General features: G+C 36.7%; 1 protein-coding gene across 1 annotated transcript in view; it reads left to right on the forward strand.

Moving 5' to 3' along the window:
- Positions 1–1,395: 1,395 nt before the first annotated feature.
- lamc3 (laminin, gamma 3) overlaps positions 1,396–25,367 on the forward strand; it is a 78,588-nt gene continuing 54,616 nt past the window's right edge. The window contains exons 1-2 of the mRNA XM_088940766.1: positions 1,396–1,834; positions 13,666–13,970. Coding sequence (XP_088796892.1) covers positions 1,471–1,834; positions 13,666–13,970 — 669 coding nt within the window. The 5' untranslated portion in view covers positions 1,396–1,470. The remainder of the gene's footprint in view (positions 1,835–13,665; positions 13,971–25,367) is intronic.

Here is a 25,367-nt window from a genome sequence, read left to right on the forward strand (position 1 = left end):
CATACAGCCAACCTTATCCATCCATCCATTTTCTAACCTCTTTCCTCTAACATCTTTTCTAGTTCACTTCAGCTCTCAGACGACACATAGCTTCTGTCATATTCATTGCCTTTAAAATACACTATCCACCAAACCACTTTATAACTGCTTCTCCCAATTCAGGGTAGCAGGGCGAGCTGGAGCCTATCCTGACAAGCAGCGGGTGCGAGGGGGGGTACCCCCTGGATGGGACATCAGTCCATTGAAGCACATACTGTACACAGACACACAAACAGTCAGGGAGCCTTAGAATTTTATTGCTGTACCTATACAATGTATCCCTGGATACTTTACAAAGGGAATTCAGGAATTAAGGTAAAATAAAACAACAACACTGATGGACTTAAGGCATTTAGCATTTTTCAAATTAAATTAAATAAGAACTACTCATTTAGTCAACACAAACTGAATGCTTCAACTACAGTGAAAAAAGCTTCTTTCGATGCTGCAGGGCGCATTCATTTCTTCAGCCAATTCCTGTTAAAGTTATATAACTCAAAGTAGGCATTCGTTTCTATACTATTGATAAACAATAACAGGTATGAAATTCACTCAGACATTAGAATAAGTTTTGCTTGATCTTCTCTTTAGTGTGTCTTCCATTACAACAAAGATTCTTATTTTTTTTAATTGTGCCATCAGATATATAAAACAGGATAAACAACACAGCCTCAACCACTGTCAGTAAATATGCTTCACAGAACCAGCTCATTTTTCAATTTTTACAAGGTTTAAAGTTGTAAATAAAAACAAAATTGAGATCCTCTTAAATCAATATTGCAAATCCTCTTGATAATCAAGCCATGTCCTGCAAATCTAATTATATTGCACTGATTTTGTAGAGGGAGTTAATTTAAGACTTTGCGACTCTATTAAAGGAATGCCAAGGTTTGTGCTATTAATTTAACAAGAGGTTACAGGAATGAACTTTGTCATTTTGTCATCTATGCAGTCTAAAAACATCTCACAGGAAAATAAAGCAGGGAAATAAAATGTAAAGAATAAATTAAGAAAGCCAATGAAGCTATTAGGAATAAAAACACAAAAATATACTTTATTGCAGACTCTACTTTTACGCTGGAGTGCTATGCCAGATGTACAGTATATGCAGAAAACACATTATAACACACAGCAAATAAAAAAGATAAAAATCAGAGGGAATCTCTTGAAAGTATCTTGATTTGTTTTCCACACATCGCTTTACTTAAGGTACAGTACGGGAAGAATGGACATCTGAATGCAGTTTCCGTTTCATCCAGAAGATGGCAAAAGTTTGGTGTTTTTCTGCCTTCCTTCCCCCCCGTCTTTGATGTCAAACTCAGCCAAAGTACCTCACTAAGTTTGAGCTGAGGGAGAGCACGTGGCAGAGTGCAGGATGCACAGACCGGCGAGCAAGGCAGCACAAGACTGAGTGGCAGACGGTGCTCCATCATGGGCAAAGCAGTTTTCTGGCTCCTGCTCCTCACGCTGCCTCCCCGCCTGGTTTCAGGGGGCATGGACTCCTGCTATGACATCCACGGCGCTCCGCACCGATGCCTGCCCAAGTTCGAGAATGCAGCTTTCAACAAAACTGTGCTTGTATCCAACGTGTGTGGCTCTCCGCCAGAGGACTTCTGCATGCAAGCTGGCTCCACCAAGTCCTGCCATCACTGCGATTCCGTGGACCCCCTCCAACATCACAATGCCACCTACCTGACAGACTTCCACAGCGAGGAAGAGCCAACCTGGTGGCAGAGCCAGTCAATGTTTTACGGGATCCAGTATCCTACATCTGTGAACTTAACTCTACACCTGGGTAAGAGCTTTTTTTTTTTTTTACTTTTAAAGAGCCTTTCCCTCTTGATGTGATCTTCCACACTTTTACTGTGACTTGACCCACGTTTCAGGCAAGCAAACAAGACTTGCAGTGCATGCCAGTTTGTTATATTTCATTTTAAAAACTGTAGGCTCTTGTACAAACACTACTGATGGTGCAAAGGAATTGCTTGCAATTTAGATTCTATATATATTAACTTCCCACATCTGCCCATGCAAATGTGCTCAAAGTAGTACCACCTGGGGCCAACAGCCAGCAGTTTTTAGAACCTGGAGCTTTATCTGTTACTGCTTCTTCTATCTGTTACAGTAAAGTAACATTCTGTAAAGAACTGAGCACATCCTCTTCCACATCAGAGTACAGCAGAGGTTTCCAAATCCTGAAACTGTTTATTCTGATGTATTTGACTCTGGAACTTTTCAGATGAGATGTGAGAAGTTCATACAGAAGGAGATCTCCAGCACATAGTGTAACTGCTCTTTTGAAAACGGGCTTTGGTGTTTTGTTATTTAATGCTCTGGTAATTGTATATAAAACCACATTACTCCAGATATTGCTTAAAGCCATATTGTTCAGATAATTGCAGGCATATATCAAAAGGATTCTTTCAGGAACTTTTTTATTGAAAACTGCACTGAACTAGGTACTTTTATAACTGCAGATATTTCTTCCAGCTTCCAGAACAGTATGAATTAAAAACCTGTCACAGTTTACTGAGGCAGTCATTATTTTGGTAAAGTCTCATGATTACTTAAGCTTTGATTTAGTAGAATTGAAATTTTAAAATTATTTTCAAATGCAGAGCATGTGTACAGTATGAAGGGCATAAATGTTAGGAGTAAGTTTTAAACTTGAATATTTCCCAATCTTGTTCTTGTAAGGATGTTGTGTTCTACTGTAGGTGTTCCTTGTTTCTATCGATTGCAGCTTTTTTAGTTACAGTAGTTAAGACAAGGCGTTGTCTATATGTTTGCACCAGATTCCATAGCATCAAGCAATGACAGTGAGTTCTGCTGAAAATCTCTAGTCAGTAGGTTATTTTCAATTCATCGGTTGCAATACATAATATGGTGAATAAAGAGTTAAACTACAAAGACAAGCCTTGTATCTTTACTGTAAATTACAAAGTAAAGATTCATTTTTAAAATTAAATAAGATTAATCTTTTTTGATTCTTCAAAGCAATGCATGTAATTCTCCTAAGCGATGCATTATTTTATGTCAAGTCTGTCATCCCCAAAGCCTGTTCGCCTTTATAACAGAGTTTGCCAGTAGATGCCAAAGGAGAGAGAACAGACAATAGGCACTGCCCCACTAAAGCTGTCCTACCTCCCACCAACCCAAAAACATCCACTGGAACTTGAAAAAACAGAACAGTGAAAATCCTGCCAGGAATCTGACTGCTCCAGCAAACCCTAATATAGAGTTTAACTGGAGACCAAAATATGTATACAAAACAGGTAATTGTATCTCCTGTAAAGATGCTTGGAAAAAGTCATAAGACTAATTAGTAATCTATTTGCAGCAGTTATTCCATTTCTTCAAAGCAATCACTACTACAATAATCTGTTTCACAACACTTCTATCCATTTTTTTCCTGTTTTGCTATTGCTCCTGATAATTTTATTTTGACAGTTTACTTGGAGATTAATACAATTGACTAATAGTCATTCAATTCAATGAAACAATCACTAACTGGATAAGAGCCAAGAACTGTTTTCACCCTACTGTAAACTCATTACAGTTAAATCATCTTAAGTGAGATTCCTACCTGCATGGTACTGTACAAAAGGCAATGGTCTGACCCAGAGAAAATGAAGTTTATAATGCACTCCATAGAACTCAACATGAATCAAAGGAAAATGCTTAACCCCATCAATTGTATTTGTATCATTTGAATATACAATACATGTTCTTTGGTCCTTGTTGAGTAAGAATACTTCAGGGACACAGAAGGATTAACCCTGAAACTCCATAATAATAACTGTAGATATATAACTATTTCATGGAAACAAATACTGTAGCAGTTTTGTGTCCATTTGTTTAGTCTCCTTTTTCCACTGATGCAATATATTGTTCACTTTGAAAAGGTCTTGCTTTTCAACCAATGTCAGAAACATATTCGTAGAAAATCAGTGCCACGTTTGTTTTTGCAAATAACAAGCAAGGAATCCTCAAATGAGAGGTTGGCAGGAAGTCTGCACTCTTCAAAGAAAGACTGCAGAGTATTTTCAACAATATTAATAGAAATAAGAACTGGGGGAAGACAGTCACAGGCAAAAGGTTTAGGTGCATAAAATAATAGCCTGAAATTGTACAGAACGTTATGAGTATAGTATGATTCAGAAAACAGACTTCCCCATACAAAAATATAGATAAAAAAGATAAAACCTTTTCTACCACTCTTTTCACCACATTCTAGGGAAAATACATAGTGTGAGGATCTCGTCTAATTATAACATGCTGGTACACTTCTTGTTGTAATTTAAATACTTGGTTAAGCTTCAAAGACAAACTGCATTGAAGGCATAGTATGAAAGTTAAACTTATTTTTTTTGCATTATTTTCCAAACATGGAGTGTTACAGGGTTTCAATAAAAAATGCAGACATTTCCTAGGCTGCTATTAATAAAAACATACAAGCACAACCTGCATCTATGTGTGCTTATACAGTGCAAGAGCATGGGATGTTTGTGAAAGAAGTTACATGCATTTACAACAGTGGATGCGGACAACAGTTCTCAACCAGTAAGAAGCTATAGTCTAAGACTGAAAGTCTTTTAAATCTGATGTATTTGTTGAAAAGAAGTCAACAAAATGGCAATGTCATGCAGATGATGAGTATGGCCTTCTTCAGTTACGATATTAAAACTGTTTTCGAAGTATCAACAGAGTAAAGAATTTGAAACTACACCATATTTATGGATATACACATGGCATTTTTCCAAAAGATGTTAGTCTCCCTAAATCTCTGGCTTTCTCGTGTGAAAAACGTCTCCCTAAATCTGTGAATTCTCTAATCTTCTTAAATGTATATATTTTTGTGCTGTCTATCATATCTTTCCAGATGATGGTTCCTCCATTAGCTCATTACCAAGGCAGCTGAATTGAATTTCTAGATCCCTATCCAGTCCACTCTTCTCAACCTCACCTTTAATCTTAAACTCATTGGAATTCTGTGGGATTCACATCATTTTCTCATTTGAGTACTGTAGTCAATACTGTAGTTTCTGTACACTATTTATAGTGTGCACAGAAAGGCTATAGCAGTAACATCAACACCTGATAATCGCTGTTGTTCAAAAACGCAATGTCTAAATGAATGGATGGAGAGCCAGTTAATTGTTTTAGGCCATCTCTGGCTTTTATGCACATCAGAGGGCTTGTAGGTTTATGGGATCTTCTTTTTCATGGTTTCCAGCTGTGAGGCTATTGGGCTCTTCCTGAAGATTGTATATTCTTTCTTCTCCAAATGAAACATCAGTTCACAGTGGGTACTGTTTTCAAACATACTAAAGAAACGACACAGATTGGTCTCAAACAGTCAAGTATGTGGAGGAAAAAAAAACAAAAACAAAGAGCCCTGTGCGGTCTAGCCAATGGAAATTAGGGTCAGACATTTCCCAGACACATGCAAGGAGACTTCCATCTGTTTTTAATTCTACAAGATTAAACAAAGTTTCCTGTCTGGGATGAATGAAATACTTAAAACAAAAGCATTTCTTTTAAAAAGGCAATAGAATGTGTTCCTGGAAATAGATTGACGCAGTGGCACTAGGGTACTAAAGGTGTTCCTTTGTGATGACAGTCCACTCAGCAAAATATACCATAGGAGCTGTAGAGTACCAGAGTGTTTGATCAATTTTTACCATTCTAACTTCTACTGTCACAACTCTACATCATAGTCTACATCGTTATCATATCACTTCCTAACAAGCAATATATTTGTTGCTCATGTAAGATGGTTTGTAATGCAAATCTGAGCTGAAAGTGAGTTACTGAGATAAAAACCTCCTAGATTGACAAACACATTCTGAGACCTTAAATCAGAATGCCCTTTTTCAACGTAATGGGTTTGGCTCTGTTCAAGACTGCAGTCTTGTTGTTGCTTCAATACGATTGCAGGTCAAATTGAAGGTCTTACTGTGCATACTACACTCAAATAAAAACTACAGGCCGAGGAAAATATCTGGTTTAGACTTGTTTAGACTGAATTTATTGCAGAATAGTTTTGCATTTCTGAGGTCATTTTTAAGTTAATTACAGCAGCACCTTAACTATAGTTTCAGAGGAAACTATTTTTCATATAATATTTTATACCTGAGGTTGACAGTCATGTACTGTAGAAAATTGAATTCAATGGTGTGAAGTCAGGCAATGTCTACAGGGGACTGAGTTTCACAGAAACTAACTAAATTTCCTTGATTCAACTCAGACTTGAACTCAGTTTGCCAACAATGAAAAGCTCCAAAGGCATGTAAATTAGTCTCCCGCACAACCAAGTTCCCACCAAATATTAAAGGGCTTTAATTGCAACAGAAAAATGATTCTTTAGAGCACAGTACATATGACAGCTTACAAATTTGAGGACGCTATTCAGCTCATCATGTTTCTACGGTACTTAGCCGCTTATTGATTCATGAAGCTCAGCCCTTTCTTGAAATATCCTAATGGATCTGTATCCATAGACTTTTTAATTTGCTCCTTTCAATTCCCACTGTTCAGTTAAACAGCTGCCTTTTCATTAGCTTGTTGCTTTGCAGAGAAGTGGCGTTTAGAATTAACTTTATACATTATTAGTCTCTTTCAGATTTTTGAAGAGTTAAGCCTTTAAGAATGCTCGACTTGGTAAATTTACTATTCTTTTGCTGTTAAATGTTTCTAAGGAAAGTTTACTAAGGTACAAAACAGTCTAGTATAATAAAGAATAGTGATGTTCATTGAAGATAAAACCACGTCAAAACTAGGGTTAAGCAGTAAAGCCACAGTAAGACTATGGCAGAAGTGTGAAAATCCTATCATGTAGCAGATAAGGTAAGCTTTCATGCAGAGCACAAATGTTGCAATCATGAAAAAAACAGTATTGTATTAAGAGCCAAGATGTTAAAAGTGAAGATATCCAAAATATTTACAATAAACAACAGGGCTAAATCAAGGATTATCTTTGCTTGTAAAAATTGTGTTTAGTTGCCTACAAGTGAGGATTATCCCATATGTGCCTTGAGTAGAATGATCAAAAAGGCCTACAGTTTCTGCCAAAGTTAAGATTCTACATCATAAATAGATTACAAGTATTGAATAAAAACCAGCTGTCTTTCACATGATACAATAGCACAATGAGTAAGTCACAGCTGTAAACCTTTTTTTCAGGTTAGTAAAACACAAACATCAGAATACTTGAATATTCTGGTTAAGTCTGCTGTAAATGTACATTAAAAGCAGAAACTGGTGATTGGAGCATTTAATATTTATTAGACCTACTGTAACAATTCAACACTACAGTCAAAAATACACAGGTTTTACATGAAAATGTTTTCCCAAAATATTTGGATACCTCAATGCATGCGATATTAAAGTCAATGCCTCCTTTATAACGGTGCAAGGCACATTACCAGATGAGAAACAGCATGAAAGTTAGATAAAGGTGGTAGCACATTAATATAAGGCGTGATAAAAAAAACAAGTAGGAGAATTACAGGATGCCTTTGGTGATTCAATGCAATTACTGAATAACAGGTGTGAGAATTATTTCACATTTGATTGTTCAAAATTGTACATTTAAAAAACATTTTGGGGTGAATTGTGTACTTTAACTGTAACAAAAGCACAGAACTCTCTCCTATGCATACTGTAGTACTGTACAGCAGGAGCTGTAGTTCCTCTGTTCTCTTTGTAATTTGGCTTTAAGGCTACAGTCCCTCTCAAAATAAAATAAATCTCCTTAAAGTCTCCTTCTCTCGGCTGGCCTACACTAAGTGAGAGAAGTGCAGGTTTCTCATGGTTAGTGATGGGTCCTGCTGACCTCACCAACTTTATAAGTGAGTGTTTTATGAGCTTACACTTATTTTTTCATTTCTGTTTGTAAGCTTCTAAGTTTAATTTCCCACAGAGCAAAAAAAAAAAGTTTTTTTACAAAATGAAGTATGTTGTCGATAGATTTCAGAAACTTCCCAAGACAAGTCATTTTACTTTGATTTTTTTAAATGGACATACCTGTTATATTAAATGTGACAAAGTCACAGGTAAAGTAGGCCACAACATTAAATGAGTATAAAAAGGGAACTTTAAATATGCTCTGTTGCTTACCAGTATAATTAATGTAAAACAAAAAATGTATTGATCTGTTCTAGGGTCTCTTTCCTTTGCACATACTGTACTTCTAACAGAAAGGGGAGGTAAACTGTTTTGCTAATGTGGAGTTAATACAAGCAAGATATCACAAGTGAAAAGTGCACAGTAGAGGGGAGATGAGCAGTTTGTGTGTCTTTTAACAAAACCTAACCTAGTTTTTTTAAGGTGCAAAATAAAAAACTTCTTACCTGAACTGGAGCAACAGTTTGGTGACCTCTAGGTGAGGTTTTCAAGAAGAAAATTTGAAACAAACACTACTTGAGGTCAAAAGGGTTCGATACCTGTTTCTGAATCCTGCTTCTCGGGCGGAAGATACCACTATAGGCTGAGGGGTGGAAGAAAAGAGTCAAAAATCATTATTGAAGGATTTATTTAATGAAAGATAAATCGTTGAAAATATATTTTATTTATATATAATATTTATGTAATATTAAAATATAAATTGCATTGTTATACAATTAAAAGTGATAGTATTTTATGTTTAAAACATTTAAAGCCTAACCGTTATTCCCATTAAGCTAAGGAAGTGGGAAATTCCAGAAAAGGGTGTGTCAATAGAGGAAGAGGCTGCATTTCATGGTGACTTTATTTGTGGAAGCAAAATAGAGATGAACAATTTCATGGTTGCTCTACATTAAAATATATTTTCTTAATTTCTTAATAGACACTGTAAAATTACAATGTTTAGATTATTGACTCTTTTAGTATTATGTTGTTTCCTGATTACTTGAAATTATAATCACATTACAATTAGCTAAATTGAATTGGTTTATCAGAAAGATAATGGTGTTCTGCATGCTGTGTTGTTGCTCCAGCTATCACTCACAAGTTCAAAAAATGAAACGTACTGTATCCTATTAGATCACAAGATTGTAATCTCAGACATTGCAAAGCTAAGAAGTATATTTGTAGAGATTAAGTACCTTCTGTGTTTTGGTAAATATTTTGGTTAGTACTTTAAAGTTATGTTTGAGCACTTTTACAACAAAAACAAATTCTGAAATGTCAAAATCTGACACCTGTGGTTTTATCTATGTAGGAGAATATGATATTTAACTCGTGTCCATGTGGTCTGAAAATATTCTCAGTGAGATGGAAAGAGATAATGTGGTGCCTAGAAATGATTATTGCTTCTGTAGCATTAAAAAATCATTAACCCAGCTCAATATACAGTAAGCAATTTTCCACATTAAAACCTGTAAAATGTTGGTGTTATTTTATTCCATTAAATCTACAGGGTTGAAGAGGTGATCAAGAACAAGGAAATGACATCAGAAACCTAACAACTTCACAGACGTTTAGCTGACAATTTCCAAACCAGGCACCAGCATTTACAGTAAAATAGTCTACATAGAATATTGGCTTCTGAACTAATATTTACTGTATGTGGCCTTCATCATGTTGTGTATAGTAGGTGAATCTCAAAGGTAATTGTGAGCAGTTTATTGAGGCACACTTTAAATCATGAAACGTATTGTGTGCTTAACTTGCAGTCAACTATATTACTAGTTGAGTTATGTTTAGATATGGTTCTTGTTTGGGTTTAAACACAATACAACCATTTTTTTTTATTTGAAGCTTGCTGCCAATTTGAATTCTACCCTTGGTGTTCTATCAGCTAGATCTTTCTGCTGAGTTTACAAACACAAGGAATTTTGAAAAGTACTGTAGGAGCCAAATGGGTTGTATTACAATATATACTGTACCACTTGGAAGGTAAGATAAAATGGATGTCATCTGAGTCCACACTGAAACAGGGATCAGAGCAGCGTTGCTCTGAGCACAGTGGTGTGCCTTTAGACATTAACAGGTATGCCCTGGGATTTTGGAAAAGCCACATACAGTATGAGCAAAATGGAGCCATTAAACAGACTGTCAGGAAGAAGGTCAAATTGTAATCTTATACTTCTTATACATTCGCTTAAATATGAATATTTCATCTGCTGAGCCCTCATTAAAACACATCTTTTCTCACACCCCTCTGTCCACCACATCTTTACCTTTGCTGCAGCCTCCCTCGCTTATTCCTTTGCAAACAAGGGTGTTTTTTTTACGGCTTTACAGCCAGGATCATCATTTCCTTGCCAAGCAAGTTAACACCAAATTGTTATCAGTTCCTACTAGGACCTTAAGGTGAACTCAGATTAAACATTGAAATACAGTAAGTCTTGTTTGTAATCCATGTTTATGTGGAGAGGTGGGCAGTGTAACACAACTTTTTTTTTTACCTAACTGTGCTATCGGATGGAGAAAGTTGAGAAACTCTGGGTCAGAGGACACAAGTCATAATTTAAAAGAAGTACATTAACAACCAGAAAAGGGAAACCCTTCTTCATGCTTCACACAAGTGGTGTTATATATCAGATCTTCAGTAGGAGGTCAAATGCCAGTCTCACAATTCCACACACCTGAATACAAATACTCGCTGGCTGCCCACAACTCTGTCTTCCCTGTCTGCACCCCAGCTTCACACATGCAGCTGTCTCTCTGGATCATTCCTCATAACTGAGAGGCTTGTGACGGCCAGGTGACTTAAAGCCATTGTATTATGTACTGTAAGCTGTATCTTTACATTCAGCAGCTCATTTTGTCTCCATTAGAATTTGACCAAGGTTCCGAAAGAGCTCTATGAGTCTATTTGCTTATGTTGCTGAAAGCATTTCTCAGGGATCCGTCAGACTGGAATCTTTACCTTTTCAGATGTTCTTAGTGATTTCTAGCCTGGAGCATCGCGAACTATAGGAACCCAGAATAAACAATGCTCTTTTTTTCGGTAATTTTTAACATCAAGCCAAATACTGTACACCCTGTATCACCAATGCCTTAGAGTGCACGTGAGCTTCAGACAGAAAACTAGTTCCTGTCAGTTGGAGATTCTTAAAGAAAGCACAAAAATTTTACTGCTTCTTTAAGAGGGTGAGTTAGGGAATGCATATTGTGCTAAAACGCAAATTATTGTTGGAACTTTCAATATGCAGAATATGGAAGTCTACACCTCTAACAGTGAAATTGATTTATCTGCAATTTGTCTGATTCCTTTAAGGGGGGAAAAATATCAAATCAAATTGCTTTAAACAATAACTGTATTTATATTGATTTCCATCTAGTTGACCAAGAGCAGTGACTTTTAAAATCCAAAAAAACCACCAAGAAATTACAAATTTTCTACACACAATTTTAGTTATAATACTTTAGTTAGTTTAATACTTTAGTTAGTTCCTTCATTTTAAAACACTGGCATATTAAAGATTATGTGGATGATTTTTAAATAGAGTCCAATAAGGTTAGCCACTGATGCCATAATTAAATTTCGAATCCTAGTTAATAAAAAAACATCCAGCCCAACTAAATCCCTTTTTCTCTAGTTAATTTAATTTTGCAGAAGTCTTCTCTTTCCTCACAGCTCCCACAGGACATCTTGAGTAAAGAGATATTGGATCTCAGTGGAATTATTGAGCACAAACATGTTTCCGTTGGTATAAGTGCAAAAGATAAGAGTTCAAGGCCTTTAATAATGAACTTTTCATTACATAAACGTAAAAGTATATGTTGTAAATTAATATATAGGTACAGTGGAACTAAAGGTATAAAGTGAAAGACTAAACTGAAATCTCAGTGCAAGCAGGGTAAAAATCTAAGTGAGTCCAGGAATTACAGTTTAGATATTTGATAAGTTAAACAGGCAAGAAAAGCTATGATAGAACAAAAAATATGAAACATCTGTCTGAAAATAATAGGGCATTATTGTAGTGGTTGTCTACTTGATTTCCTTAAAACTCAGTAGTAATGAAAATACTATTATCTACCAAAACCTCAAAGCTCATCTTTCATTATTCATTCCCTTCAAAGAAAGCTATTATGAAAATTACGGTTTTTTTGCAAAATAAATTTATCATAGGACTGACAAATTAAACTCTTTGATCTGGAATATGTAGTTAATCTCATGAAGTTCTATCCTTCAATATTGTATGAGATAAACAAGAAGCAGAAGGACAATTCTGCAGTGATTCTTTTGGTGCAAGGTTCAGATTAAATATTACATTAATAAACATGTGAATGTTTAGCAACATTCTCTTCTTACCTCTGATGCTTCATTAATGCAATCCTGCAACATCTTAATGACAGGACATGATACTTTCTCCATGACCTACACATCACTTCTTCCAGGGAGTTTATTTGTTTATTATGACAGCTGTCTCCTGAGTACAAACAACACAGGAAATCAAAGTTGCAATATAATCTCTCCATATCTCTCACCCATTCCTCTTCACTTTCTAGACTCGAAAGCTTCCTTGTAAACAGGCTTCCAGAACAACAGTACAATAGATGCTGTCAGACTCAGCAGACAGATGTCAGAGTAAAGCTATGTGGTTTCCTTGCTGAGGTGTAATCGTAAAGCAAGTAATGTGCAATGTTTTTGTGTTTGGGGGATGTCTTACAAGGAATGTTGCTCATTTCCTAAATTTTTTCCTGTCCATTCTCCTCTCCTATGAGCAATCCATTGATAACAATGTAAGCTTTTAGTGCATTGCATTCTTCTTAATAAGAACAATACAATATCATTGTCCTATACTATAACAATATATTAGAAGATGAGATCAACAGGAAAATTAGATAATTATATGTTTTTAAACCACAACATCTGTTTTATGTTTATTGTAAATAACAAATGTGACTTAGAGTACTGTACTGCATAACAGTGAAAATCTACCCATCAATCCAGTATTTTAAATGCAGGACGTAAGTGCTCTGTGCCAGTGGGTTCTTGGATTTAGGAAAATCCGAATGGGGTTAGGAATGTGCTACAGGTAGGTTAACCTATATTATCATTTGATCTACTGTAGGTCAACAAAACCCCAAAGATGAAACCAATATCTTTCTTGGTTAGAAATGAAATGAATGAATGAAGGACTTAACCAAGTATCAACTAAACCAACTAAAATATTGGCTGCAGAGTTGAAAGAAAATGCAGAAAGCTGAGAATCATTTAATAAAATGTACTCAGTCCTTTCTTTAGAGGAAAGACCAGCTTAATGATTTGAAAGCAAAAGTAAGACTCAGATACACACCATTGACTCTGAGGTTCTTACTGCATATTTTCTTCATTTGGTATCCTTAGCAGGTTAAACAATTTCAATTGAACAGAACTCTTAAAATTTTGTCTGGCGAGTTTATGTGTATCAAATTTGCCCCAAAATACAGAACTATTCTCTAGGTGCTGAGTCTAATCATCTGTTTCTGAGGCAGCTGTCTGATGTAATTAGATCTACTTTGAGTCACTCTGAAGTGTGTGGATTGCTCCTTTTATTTTCAGACATCTAATCGCATTCAATGACTGAGAGGAGAGGTGCCTCCGAATGCAATGCTCTTTTTTTGGGTATTTTCCAAAAGTAAAATTTAACCTTCCAGCCTTCCTGATTTGTTGTAAGTACTGTTCTTATCTTCCATCATCTTCTGCAGGGAAAGCCTATGAAATTACCTACATCCGGCTCAAGTTCCACACCAGCCGTCCCGAGAGCTTTGCCATTTACAAGAGGACTCAAGAGGGAGGACCCTGGCTCCCATATCAGCACTACAGCGCCTCCTGCAGGAAGACTTATGCTCAAAGCAACCAAGGCTATATCCGGCCCGGGGAGGACGAGCGGACAGCCACCTGCACTGACGAGTTCAGTGACATCTCGCCCCTCACTGGAGGGAACGTGGCCTTCTCCACATTAGAGGGGAGGCCAAGCGCTTATAATTTCGATCAAAGCCCTGTGCTCCAGGTAAGTCAGAAAGATTGTTTTTTGTTCTTCTGGCACCACATTTGCTCCTCATTCCAGCCCCAGAATGAGCTGAAGCTCCGAATGTGAAATGAAGTTTACAGTTAGGGTGTTTGTGCACAGGAACAGAAGGTGTTTGTGCAGCCCGGACTGCAGCTGCCTGCACAGGCACAGCTCTGAGCCCCCGATCCCACCCAGCTCCAGACTTCACCTTGCTGCTGTTCTATAAAGCGCTTAAAGAAGCCACTTTTAAAGGTGGTATACAAAAGTAAAGTTTATTTGACAGCTCTTTAAAGACCTGTGAGGTGATGCCACACTAACAGGTTCATTGTGTTCTCTAAGATCTGTTACATGTCCGAGCACAGGCTGGCTCCCACAATCCAAACAATCAGTGCACGTTCCCAAAGGACAGGCAGCTTGTTGCGTAGGAAATAGCAGAAGGCTATTCAAGGCCAGGAGTTTGCTGGAGGAGTCTTCACAGTCCTCATTCCCCCAGGGTTATAGTGGTGGGCCAAGCTGATCCACAGGTGCTGTTCCCCAGTCAGGAGGGAATTAAAAGGGAATTGGTCATTTCAATTCAATTTTTTATTAAAAGAAAGGTATAAAGAGACAACATAAATGTAGGGAAAAGATTACTAACAGTTTTTCTTAGTGGCTGAAAAACAATTAGTTTTAGTGGGAAAAGGGGTAGAATGACAATGACTGAGGCGATTAACCAGTATGAAGTCTTGTAGCTTTTCTTCGATTTTAAGCATTAATCAGCCTTTGTAAAAAGAAAATTAATTCATTCCCTTAGCACATGCCTTTTGTGTTCATTTTACTTCTAATAAAACGCAAGCCAGTTTTGATTAGAACACTGATTTTCTCTTGATTATGTACTGTACCTGCAATTCCTTGAAAATTAATAGAAAGAAAAATCAATGAGAAAACTTTCTCCAGTTGATGATTTTGAACTCCTCCTTTTTGAAGGCCACCTCTGAATAATCGTTTCACAATTGTTTTGTCTTGCTTATTTAAAATCAGTTGGAGAGCCTTATTTTTTGTCATGGAGTACCCTTTAGAATTGTTCAGAAACTCTGCATCATGCTGTGCATACTTCAGCGAACCACACTATATAAAATATTCCTATTTGAAAATTAAAAGAATTCTACTTTAAATATTTTACTTGTAAGACTTTTGAGATAGGCAAATATTTTCAGAATACCTGAAGATATTTGCATGTTCACGGCATCTTTACACCATGTGAGGAAAGACATCATCATTAGCACCACAATTTAAGCAAGACTTGGCATGAAGTTTTCTTCCTTTAATTAAGCTCCTGTGGTAACTGTGTAAAGACAGCCTTAATCCATGACGGTGTTTTTAAATAGTTTTCTGTTGACATCAGTCACTGATGTGGGTTGGGCTGTTTGAATATGAATGTATCTCAGCTAAGATAAAGCTAATCTTTGCGGCAAAGCATAATAAAGATGTTTCATGCCTCGCAAAATCCTCTTTAGGAAAAAACACAACTTATCTCTAAATTTTCTTAAAATGAACATTTAAGATGTAATGCAGTCAGGGTGGGGGTAATTTTATTCAGGCTGCATTTTTATTAACCTGTATTGGATTTGGCCATGACTTCAGGCTTGCTTCTTCACTCGACCAAAATAGCATGGATTCAATCTGGGTTTAATACTTAAATCACGGACTGGATTTTTACCACCCCCTCTGTCAGAGAGCTCTAATAATAACAGTTCATGAGGAATAATGACTCTCAACATTGCTTTTCAGGATGTTTACTTGAGTATTTGTTATAAGGAGATTTAACTTAAACCCTCGATGGGGGGCCAGCCCCCTGGCAGTAGTGTGAGGAGTGAGGAATGAGCTAAGGGGACAGTTGCAAAGGTGAAGATGTCTAGTGCAGAGATGAACACCTACAGTATAAGCATACCTTTATATGCTTCAAGTGCATGTTTAAGCTAGTAGCTGATTGATTTAAAAAGGTTATCTTCAACTGAGCTATTGGGATCATACTTGGGATTTAAACTGGATCTTGCTGAGCCCGAGAATTGCCCACCTATGAAAGGGTGCAAAGAATTATCACAAGCTAACCTGAAACTGGAGACTGAGCCGGAGAAATCAGGCAACATTCAATTTGCATTTCTCATTACGTGATTGATTAGGTGTTATTTTAGGTTTTATGAAGAAAGAACGAAATGCATTTATGGGGTTATGCATTTGCAGGTTACATAATATCTTCCTTCATTCTATTAGGACTAATGTCTGAGCAAATTAACTTAGTTCTGTTTCTGTTGCTCCCTGTCTGCTGTTGTGAGAGAACGACACTCTGATCTGTTTCTGTGAGCTATAATTAGTCACACTGGGTTTTAATTAGAAATATTGAAAAGTGGGAAGCTTTTATATTTACTCTGAGTAGAACTTAAATACCTGACTGTTCCTTTTTCCGTTTCCTGCCTCTTTTGCCAAGCAGTTCATTAATCAAGTCCCGAGACTGATCGCGCTATTTCCCCCTTCCACTCTCTCCAGAGATGCCTTGTTTGCTAGCTGAAGGCTGTTGTGGAAAATATAGCGCCTTCTTCCTTTTCTGTAAGACTATAAATCAAAGGTGTGACCAATGATGGGCAATGAAGTTTCTTCTGCAAGAGTCCCTTTGGTTGTTCTTAACAGCATAGTGTAACGGAAACATGGGGCAACTTAAAATAGCCAGATCATGGTGGCTTGGCAGTTCCCCCCTACTGCTTCACAGCCACACGGTCCCTGAGTCCTGGGCTGCGTGGAGGTTGTGAGGCAGCCCATTTATATGTTGGTTTTTGACAGACACTCATATTTGCTCCCACGTCTCAGAAATAGTCAGGTAGGTTTGACTACGCTAAAGGGGAATTCATGGGAATTTCATACAGCAGGTGAAGGTGTTCCCAGTACAACCAGTACTGGCTGTGTGGCTATAGAACATAGAACGAAATGAGCATGAATGGCTGAAAAGTGTTAAAGGATTTTTTTGTTGGTAAAAAATTAAAATTTAGCCCTTTACAGTGCCTTACACCGTAGAAGATTAATTTTTCTCATGTAGATATGAAAGAGAGGACCGAGGCCCAGTTCAGAATAATATAATGCAATTGTTATTACTACAGACAAGAGAAAATACACTTCACAGAAAGTGTTAGAATAAGATTTAGCTCTTGGGCTCCTACAGAGGACATATTAGTTAATATTAATATTAGTAATCCAAGTTCAAAACATGACAATTTACTGTGAGGTATTAGGCATACCGTATTTGGTTTTCATTACATGAAATGACATTTACACAGTAGCTGTTATTTGTTCTATGAAAGATGGAAATGCATAAGACCAAAAATCCATGGCAGAGACAACTCCTTAGTAACCTATAAGCGTGGCTAGGCAAATCAGGAACAGTGATTTAGCTAAAAGAAAGAAAAGGAATCACATAGAAAATAATACTAATGCTGTAATTATATGAATACAGGAAAATTTGACTTTTATTAGGAGATGAAAATTATATAGGAAAGATTTTAATTTAAAAAAGGAAAATTATTACAGGTAATAGGCTACCTTGTTTTGACCACATTCTACTGCATGTTTCAGAATGATGGATTAAGACCCAGAAGTCAGGCATTGAGTTCTAGTTTAATTAAATATAGTATTAGATCTGTACAGTCTTTGTCAAGGTAGAGTTTTACATAACATCATCCCAGTTTTAGTTTGGTGGGTTATCTGATACTGCAAATGCATGCTGCTGTTTTATGAACCAGAATAAGACATTAAACATGAATTTGTAAGATGTTCTTGTAATGATCTGGGGTATTTATGAAAAGGATATTGATATAAAATATATATTTTCATGACGAGAATATGCCTGAAACCTGCATTCTTGCTGTACAGTGTTGTAGGTTCTGTACAGTGTTGTTCACCTTTTGTAATGCAGTCTGTATTTTCAGTATGGACTGAGAGTTGTGCAAGATTTTATAAATAGTTTAAGCTTTTTAAGTAGTAATAATATGCACTTAGGTGTCCTGATAATATAAATTATTAAAATTCAAAATCATAGGTGTTGCATACTCTATGACCAGTCAGGTTAATTTCTCCAGGAGACAAATGGGATCTTTTACATTTTCATGGTGATAAGATGACCTTTCCTGACACCACAAAGCTTGAAGGCACTGTAGCCTCAGAATACACCTCAACTCCATGACCCACTTTCCCAAACCAGACTCGTAGGTATTTCAAATTGGAGGCCAATTATCCTTCCTGGTCACACGTGATTGCATTGTTAAGGAGGCTTTATTAATTAAAACATTGCAGAAGCCCCTGATTGCAGCTGTATTTGATATGAAATTATTTGGTAATGGTTGCATGGGGCTATACTTCTGATTATCATTTGAATAAGTCTACACTAAAAAGCTCTTAGCAAATTAAACCAATAGGGCCTGTGATTGGTAAAACCTTTTCAAACACACACATGATTATTTAATACACCTTCTTGTCACCTGAGGGGAAATGGTGATCACTAGGCTGACTTTAGCATGAAAAGTTATTTTCTAAATCATTAGACACAGGGCCTTCAGTTGGTTAAGGCTGAGGGTTGGGTGCCAGAAGACTATGGCACAGGAATTCAGCTGCGTCCCTGACAAACACTCTAACCTAAGGCATAGTCATGTCAGCTTAGTGTTTGTGAGAGGCAGCAAGGAGAGATCCGGGTACAAGCTGTATGAGATTTGGAATGAGACTTTAAGGTCAAAGTCAGTTGTCAAAATGCAGTTCACCATGAACATCTGTGGTAATTTTCATGTAACTTTCTAAACAGAATTACTATATAGCTTTTAAAATGATCACATTGGGTACCAGCAGTTGTTTACCTACATCTCTAACTAATGGATGGAATTAAAGAAAAGCTACATTGGAGTGTTACAAAAAAGTAACATTATTACATTTAAACCATTGGAGCAGTTTATAAACAAGCTTTAATTCTGAATAAGCATTCAAGAATTCAAGGTTCAAGTAGGCATTTACAACAAAAATCAGAAAAGACATAATTTCACCATTCAAAAAATGTTTCAAGTAAGCAACTGCAATTTAACTCTTTTGTCCTAAGACAACTACACAAGCATAAATAAACCATGAAAGATTGAAAAATGTCATTGAGTTTCTCCATTCAGTTTTAATAATTACAGATAATTTGGCATTGAATGATGTCAATCTAACTTGATCCATGTGTGCTCAATTGGGTAATACAGAAGGGCAGTACAAGATATTGATCCTATCCTAAACAAGTCTTGAATAAATGATCCTTGCTACATGGGAACATGCAATATCATAAATTAAGTTTTTTTGGGAATTTACAGTTACAGTAGATCTTGGAGAAAATATTTCAAATCCCATCAATTCCCTAGAGCTTAGATATCATTACACAGTGTAACACAGTGTAAACATTTCCAGTTTCAAAGCAAAGGGGATGTTTGCTGAGAGTCCAGAGTCTGTGATTTAAGCAATCATGAAGTTTGCCTTGGTTTATCAACAGTCCAGAAAGACACCATAGGAGATCAGATCAAGATAGAGAAAGGAAGAAAGAAGGAAAAGAAAAAGGTCAGACCACAAGAGAGAGAGGAGACAGAAAGAAACGTAACTGGAAGCTTGTGCCAGGTGAGGGTTCCTTGTTCAAGATCATCCAAGAAGACCCGATTGGAGCAAAGTATCTGAACCTGGCCAAAGAGAGCTTCCTATTCCGTGTTTTAAGGGAACTTGGATTTACTGAGTGAAGAATACAGGTACCTCAGTTAAAAATGGTCTTTCTGGCTTAGTGAATGTATTTTTAGAACAGAGAGATAGGCTCCCATTTGCCATGATTTTGTGGCTCCCAGGTTTATAGTGAGAGAACTAACTGTTGGTTTTATTGCAAGGCAGTTTATCTCTTATTCTGGCCACTGTTAAAAATTGTTAATAAATATCTTTTTATCCTAGTCTTCCTAAATTATTACTATTTGTACCAAAGCTGTGCCAGAGAGCAAAGAATACACAAGCCTCTAATTATACTAACTGCTTGGTTCTTGTATTCTTGGAGAAATCCTTACAAATTGGGGATTATGTTTGTTTATTTTACTTATTCACTAATCTGCTCAGTCAATTCCTGTAGTCCCTCAAACCACACAGGTAAAGTCAATGGTTTGAAATTGTACTTCAGTTCGATCCTAAAGAATGCAGTAGAGAGATATGTGCAGGGTACCTGGTGTGACTCGCTTAGCTAAGGGAATGGCAGTCTGACCCGGAGGCTGAAGCTGCCCAAACCCCCCCTCACTGTTGAGAATGATCTGGAAGTCACTGCAAGGAAGACCTGGGTGCAAAACTAAAATATGTACAGTAGGTGTACTGTATATAATCTAAACTTTTCTTAATTAACACAATTGTTTTGTAATCAGATTTATTTGTTAGCAAGTCACATCAAATACCCTGTGCAAATTTCATTGCTCTATTGCATTCCTCAGATTCAAGCAGAACTACTCATGGCATGTTTGTCCTTTACTTTGATTATCTTGGTGGACATCTCTCCTGTATTTCTCCTGAATCCTTAAAGCTTTGTATTCTGCATTGCAGCGTGCCCCTGTTCATTTGTCTCTCAGCCTTTGTCAGCCTTTGTCACTTACAGTATAATAGCAGATAGCAGGCTGAAGCTATCGTATCAATACATTTTCTTTTATTATCACATTTGCATTTATATTAGAGTTTGTGTGCTACTTCTGAACTCTGACATTGGTGTTGCTGCAACAACAAATTGTATCTTAAAATGTGCTCTACATAACACTGCAGTGACACTAGCAGTCACATCGTACAGCTGACTCCTCAATAAGACAATAATACCTTTCCCCCATATCATCTGTTAGAACCACTGTCATTCCATTACTGAAAATGTCATAGAACCAGGATGTACCAAAAAAAACACCACCTTCATCATTCTGAGTCATGATTAACATTGTAGCGGAATTTTCACTGTTTTGGGGCGCCTGTGAGTTGAATGATGACAGTAATCAGGTTTGTGCATCCTCCATGTTGCCCTGTTGTGTTAGCAAGAATACAGTAGATGCTACTGTGACGAAATGATACCCTCTGAATTTGACAATCCTGTAATTTGCCAATGAACAGATCCTGGCTATACAGGAAATGCCAGTTAGGGGGTAGTTCAGTGAGATTTTAGTGATGATGGATGGATGGATGATGTCTCAGTATTGTCCTGTTTCATTTTCCAACCAGCAAACATCTCTGACCGTTCTTTCACCAGCTGTTGTCTCAATGTTGTGTGATAGCAATCAATGAACCAATGTACCCTTACAATACGTTTGTATATACTGTATATGCAATTCTCACGGGATCAATAAAGTATAAAGTATCCATCTATCTATCTATCTATATGGTCTCTGCACATGCAAACACATTTTGTACTTTGCATTTGCTACTTTTGAAATTTTCCACTACATGCTGTTACAATTATTGAGACTATTGAAGTGCCTTTTAGAATCGAGATACCATAGGTAACACTCAGCTAGTGTCCACACTTCCAGTTCTCAGAAGCATCAATGCAAGTAGATTCAGTGATCAAAGCATCAGCAATCTCAAAGCAATCGTGAAGTTTACCTTAGTTAACTACAGTAAGTTATGGGTAAATCATCCAGAGTGATCACCAGTCTAGGAACACAGCATTAAAAAAGGTGCAGACAAGAAAGAAGAGGGAAAAACAAGAGGACAAGAGACAGAAAGGCAGAAGGTGAGAGGTCCTTGTTTATGTTGTGTGTTTTATAGTGTGTGTTTTGTTGTTGTTAATAAATTTGTGTTTGACCCAGAGTGCCTGAATTATTACTCTTCTCACTTAAGCTGTACCAAAGAACAAAGAACTCATGTGTCTCTAACTATACCAATAGCAAAATCTTTACAAGTTGGGGGTTATGATTATTTAATTTACTTATTGATGAGTCTACTCATGTTATTCCTGATATTTCTCTAGTTTTGTAACCCCCCTATTTGTAACTATACTGTATATATTATATTAATTTGTAAATCAAGGGTGAATGATATCTCTTCCAAGTTTATTAATCACTCATTAATCTGAGGTGATACCAGTTAATTCAAGGGAATGTCTTAACTAATTTGAGATACAATATTCTGTTGCTTATGTGTAAAGATAAAAGTGATAAATCTTTGACAACTATAGTTTAACAAGTAAGTCATTACAATGAAGTAGTGAATATTAATGATTCAGAGAGAGTGACATACTTTCTTCCGAAACTAATATATACCTTTTTTAAATGGCTATTTATTCTGATTTTAATTTTATTATGGACAGCGTATAAAACATTTTCATGGAATATTACTCATGCTCAGCATAAGAAATGTTGGCAGACCAGAAAATGAACTCTACTCACATCTCAAATACATTCATATGCATTTGGTATATAATTCATACAGAACATGCATATTTAATAGTTTTTTTTACTTGGAATTTTATCTATTTTTAATTCTTTTATGCCCGTTTTAATCCCCAGTTGTACTCTGTGGTATAAAAATGAAGCACAGTGGAATTATCTCATTTTCTCACAAAATTTCAGAGCCTGAGGTATAGCTATCAGTTATTTATCAGAGCTTCACATGTGGCACAAGGCTAAGCTATCAGATTCTGTTGTGTTAGAATCAGCTCTCTTTTGTGCTTGGTGTTGTCAAATTAATAAAGATTTCTGTATAAGGCCACTGTTTTTTTTAAGTACTTGGATACATAAATCATTACATTTTAAAAAAATATATTGGAATTTATTTAAAAACATTTAGGATTTCTAATCGCAACTATCCAAGAATTAGACATCAGAAAAACAAATGATCTGAGTTCTTCATCTTACTTGCTGCCGTTTACTGATTTGTTAAAGTAGATCTTCCTTTGTAAGGACACAAAGGTAAATTCTACCTTCAGATTGAATCCTTAATCTTGAATGCTCTGTATGAAATCCACCAATTAATAAGTACAAGAAACATCTACAGTATAAATAAGGCATGTTGCTTAAATGCTTTAAATATCTTTTATAAACAAAGTTATAAAAGGGTGTGTTTTTCTGTATGTTCTTCAGTTTATCACTTTTAAACGAATCAGAGAAGAGCATGAATCACTTCCAGAGTGGAAAATAACAATCTCTCGTTCTGCAGGAAAATGCCCAGCTCTTTGAAGTTAACTGCCACTAAGTCATCCCTCGGTGGAGGCTGTGCATGCTTAAGCGATTCTGTTGTACCAAGTGTGTAAAATGCTTTTAAAATACAGAGGTGATGAAAAGCGTTCTGTGAATTCAAATCTAATTTGTGCAGTCATCCATTAAAAACATTTTTTGGGGTAGTGCAGGCAAGCTTTGTGGTAAATTAGACCCCTGTCAGAAGATGGAACTGAATAAAAAGAGAGTCAGGTTGGAATTTTAATAATAATTGAAAAGAAGTTATTATGTTGCTGATTAGTTAGCAGATATACAGTCAGAATTATGATCCCAACATGTGAGACAAGGTGTTCAAATTAAGAGATGTAATGGCATTCTTTATCATCATCGATCAAGGCTATTCTTCTGGGGACAGCAGTATAATTCACCTCTGCAGGATTCTGAGCTGGCCTGAATTCGCTAGCAGCTACTCCAGCAGGATTTATGGGGCACGAGAAAAGTCCCTTGGCGTATTGTAGGGGAAGGAGCCCTTATTTGCACTCTATCGTATATTTGTGTTCTAGAAACTAAGCTGTCACAGCACCACAGGTTGTTCAAGCTGACAGGCCCACTCTCTCCCAGTCAGGATGACATGCTCGCCTGGAGCCCTGAAATCTTGTCTGATCTTCCTGTCTGTGTTTTGACTGCACTTCTGCAGCTCTTTGTAAAGGATGAGCCTTTAAGGGCAGAATTTCAAATCATCTAAATGCAGGTGAATTATGTTCTCACCAGCTCATGCCATATGTGTTGATTAAGGGGTACTCCACAATGCAGTGTGTTCTCCTACATCTGGGGGACCCCCGGGGACTTTTCGTGTGTCCTAATCATTAAATAAACAGTGGTTGGTAATCCTAGCTTGCCAGAGTTCTAGATGTGAATGCCTATCTGCTCTGCAGCAGCCTCAAGGTAGTGTATGCCCTGCAAGCTCTTCAGTTATGGCTTAGAAATGCCCACGGAGTGGTTTTATTGGGGTCATCAGAGCTGAGGTCTTTGTGCTGAAGAGCAATGTTACTTCTAACAAGACATGTTCGGTGACACACTACGTTCCTTGAACTTGAAATGTTTCCTAGTTTTCTAGTTTTAGAAAATGTCACATTGGCATTTCTCAATGGAAAATCCCCTTTTCAAGTGTGTGGTCATAGGAGTTTTCCAGAATCACTGTAATAGGTTATTTAACATGCATAAGTAAATAGGACAGTTTATAGCTGTAAACTGCAATGCATTGCCTTTGGGTTGCAGTTTCTGTAATAACACACTCAGAGCTGAAGTTCATTCAGAACAAAGACACTGAAATGACCACTTGAAAGGATTGAAACATGGAAAAACAAAACACCTGGTGAAATGCCTTCTCTATGTTCCAGTAAGGTCCTTTGGCTAAAGATTACGTTTATATTGTATATCATAAAATTTTTCTTTTAGTGTGACAAAACAGCTTTAGAAGCACAGTTTTTCCCCAACAAAATACACTGTCCAAATTGCTAAATTGCTTTATGAAATGGGAAATACATTGCATGAATGCAGTTACATACCCTGGAGTGCTGTTTTCTTTTCAGTTCATAGCTCTTGCCTCAGTTTTCACATACTGTCGTCAATATTTTGACCCTCAATTAACCTTCTAATGCTGTCTATTCAGTGCAATTTTTGAAAATGGTCTTTTTTCACATTTAGTAGCACTAGCAAACAGTAGCCAACAACAGTTTTGTTTGCAAAGTATCTGTGATTAGACTATACAGACTTAAGTAAAGAATGTCTTGCAACTCCAAAATAAAAAAATAAGAAAACACCATATTTGTCTATAACCATTACTTTTGTCCTGGTGAGGGACACAGAAAGCATAGGTCCAAGGTGCCCACACAGTGACAATTTAGAGATGTCCATGAATCAACCCAGTCTTTGGAATGTGGGAGGACCCCAGGCTGCCTGGCAACACCCCATGAAAACAACACAATCCAGTCCAGAATCGAACCCATGTCCCACGCAATAACCACTGAGCCACCCCAATCAATGCTTGCATTTTGTATAAAAATGAAACATTCCTCATATACAAGGTGGTAGATAAACGCTGAAATGTTATACATCAGCTTTGGTTTGTGAATTACTGTCTCTTCATCAGAAGATTCTGTTTTAAAGCACCACTAGGGGGTAATACTTAATGAATTTTATT

The sequence above is a fragment of the Atractosteus spatula genome, chromosome 23, assembly GCF_055471065.1.
Source record: "Atractosteus spatula isolate fAtrSpa1 chromosome 23, fAtrSpa1.hap1, whole genome shotgun sequence".
Lineage (NCBI taxonomy): Eukaryota > Metazoa > Chordata > Actinopteri > Semionotiformes > Lepisosteidae > Atractosteus > Atractosteus spatula.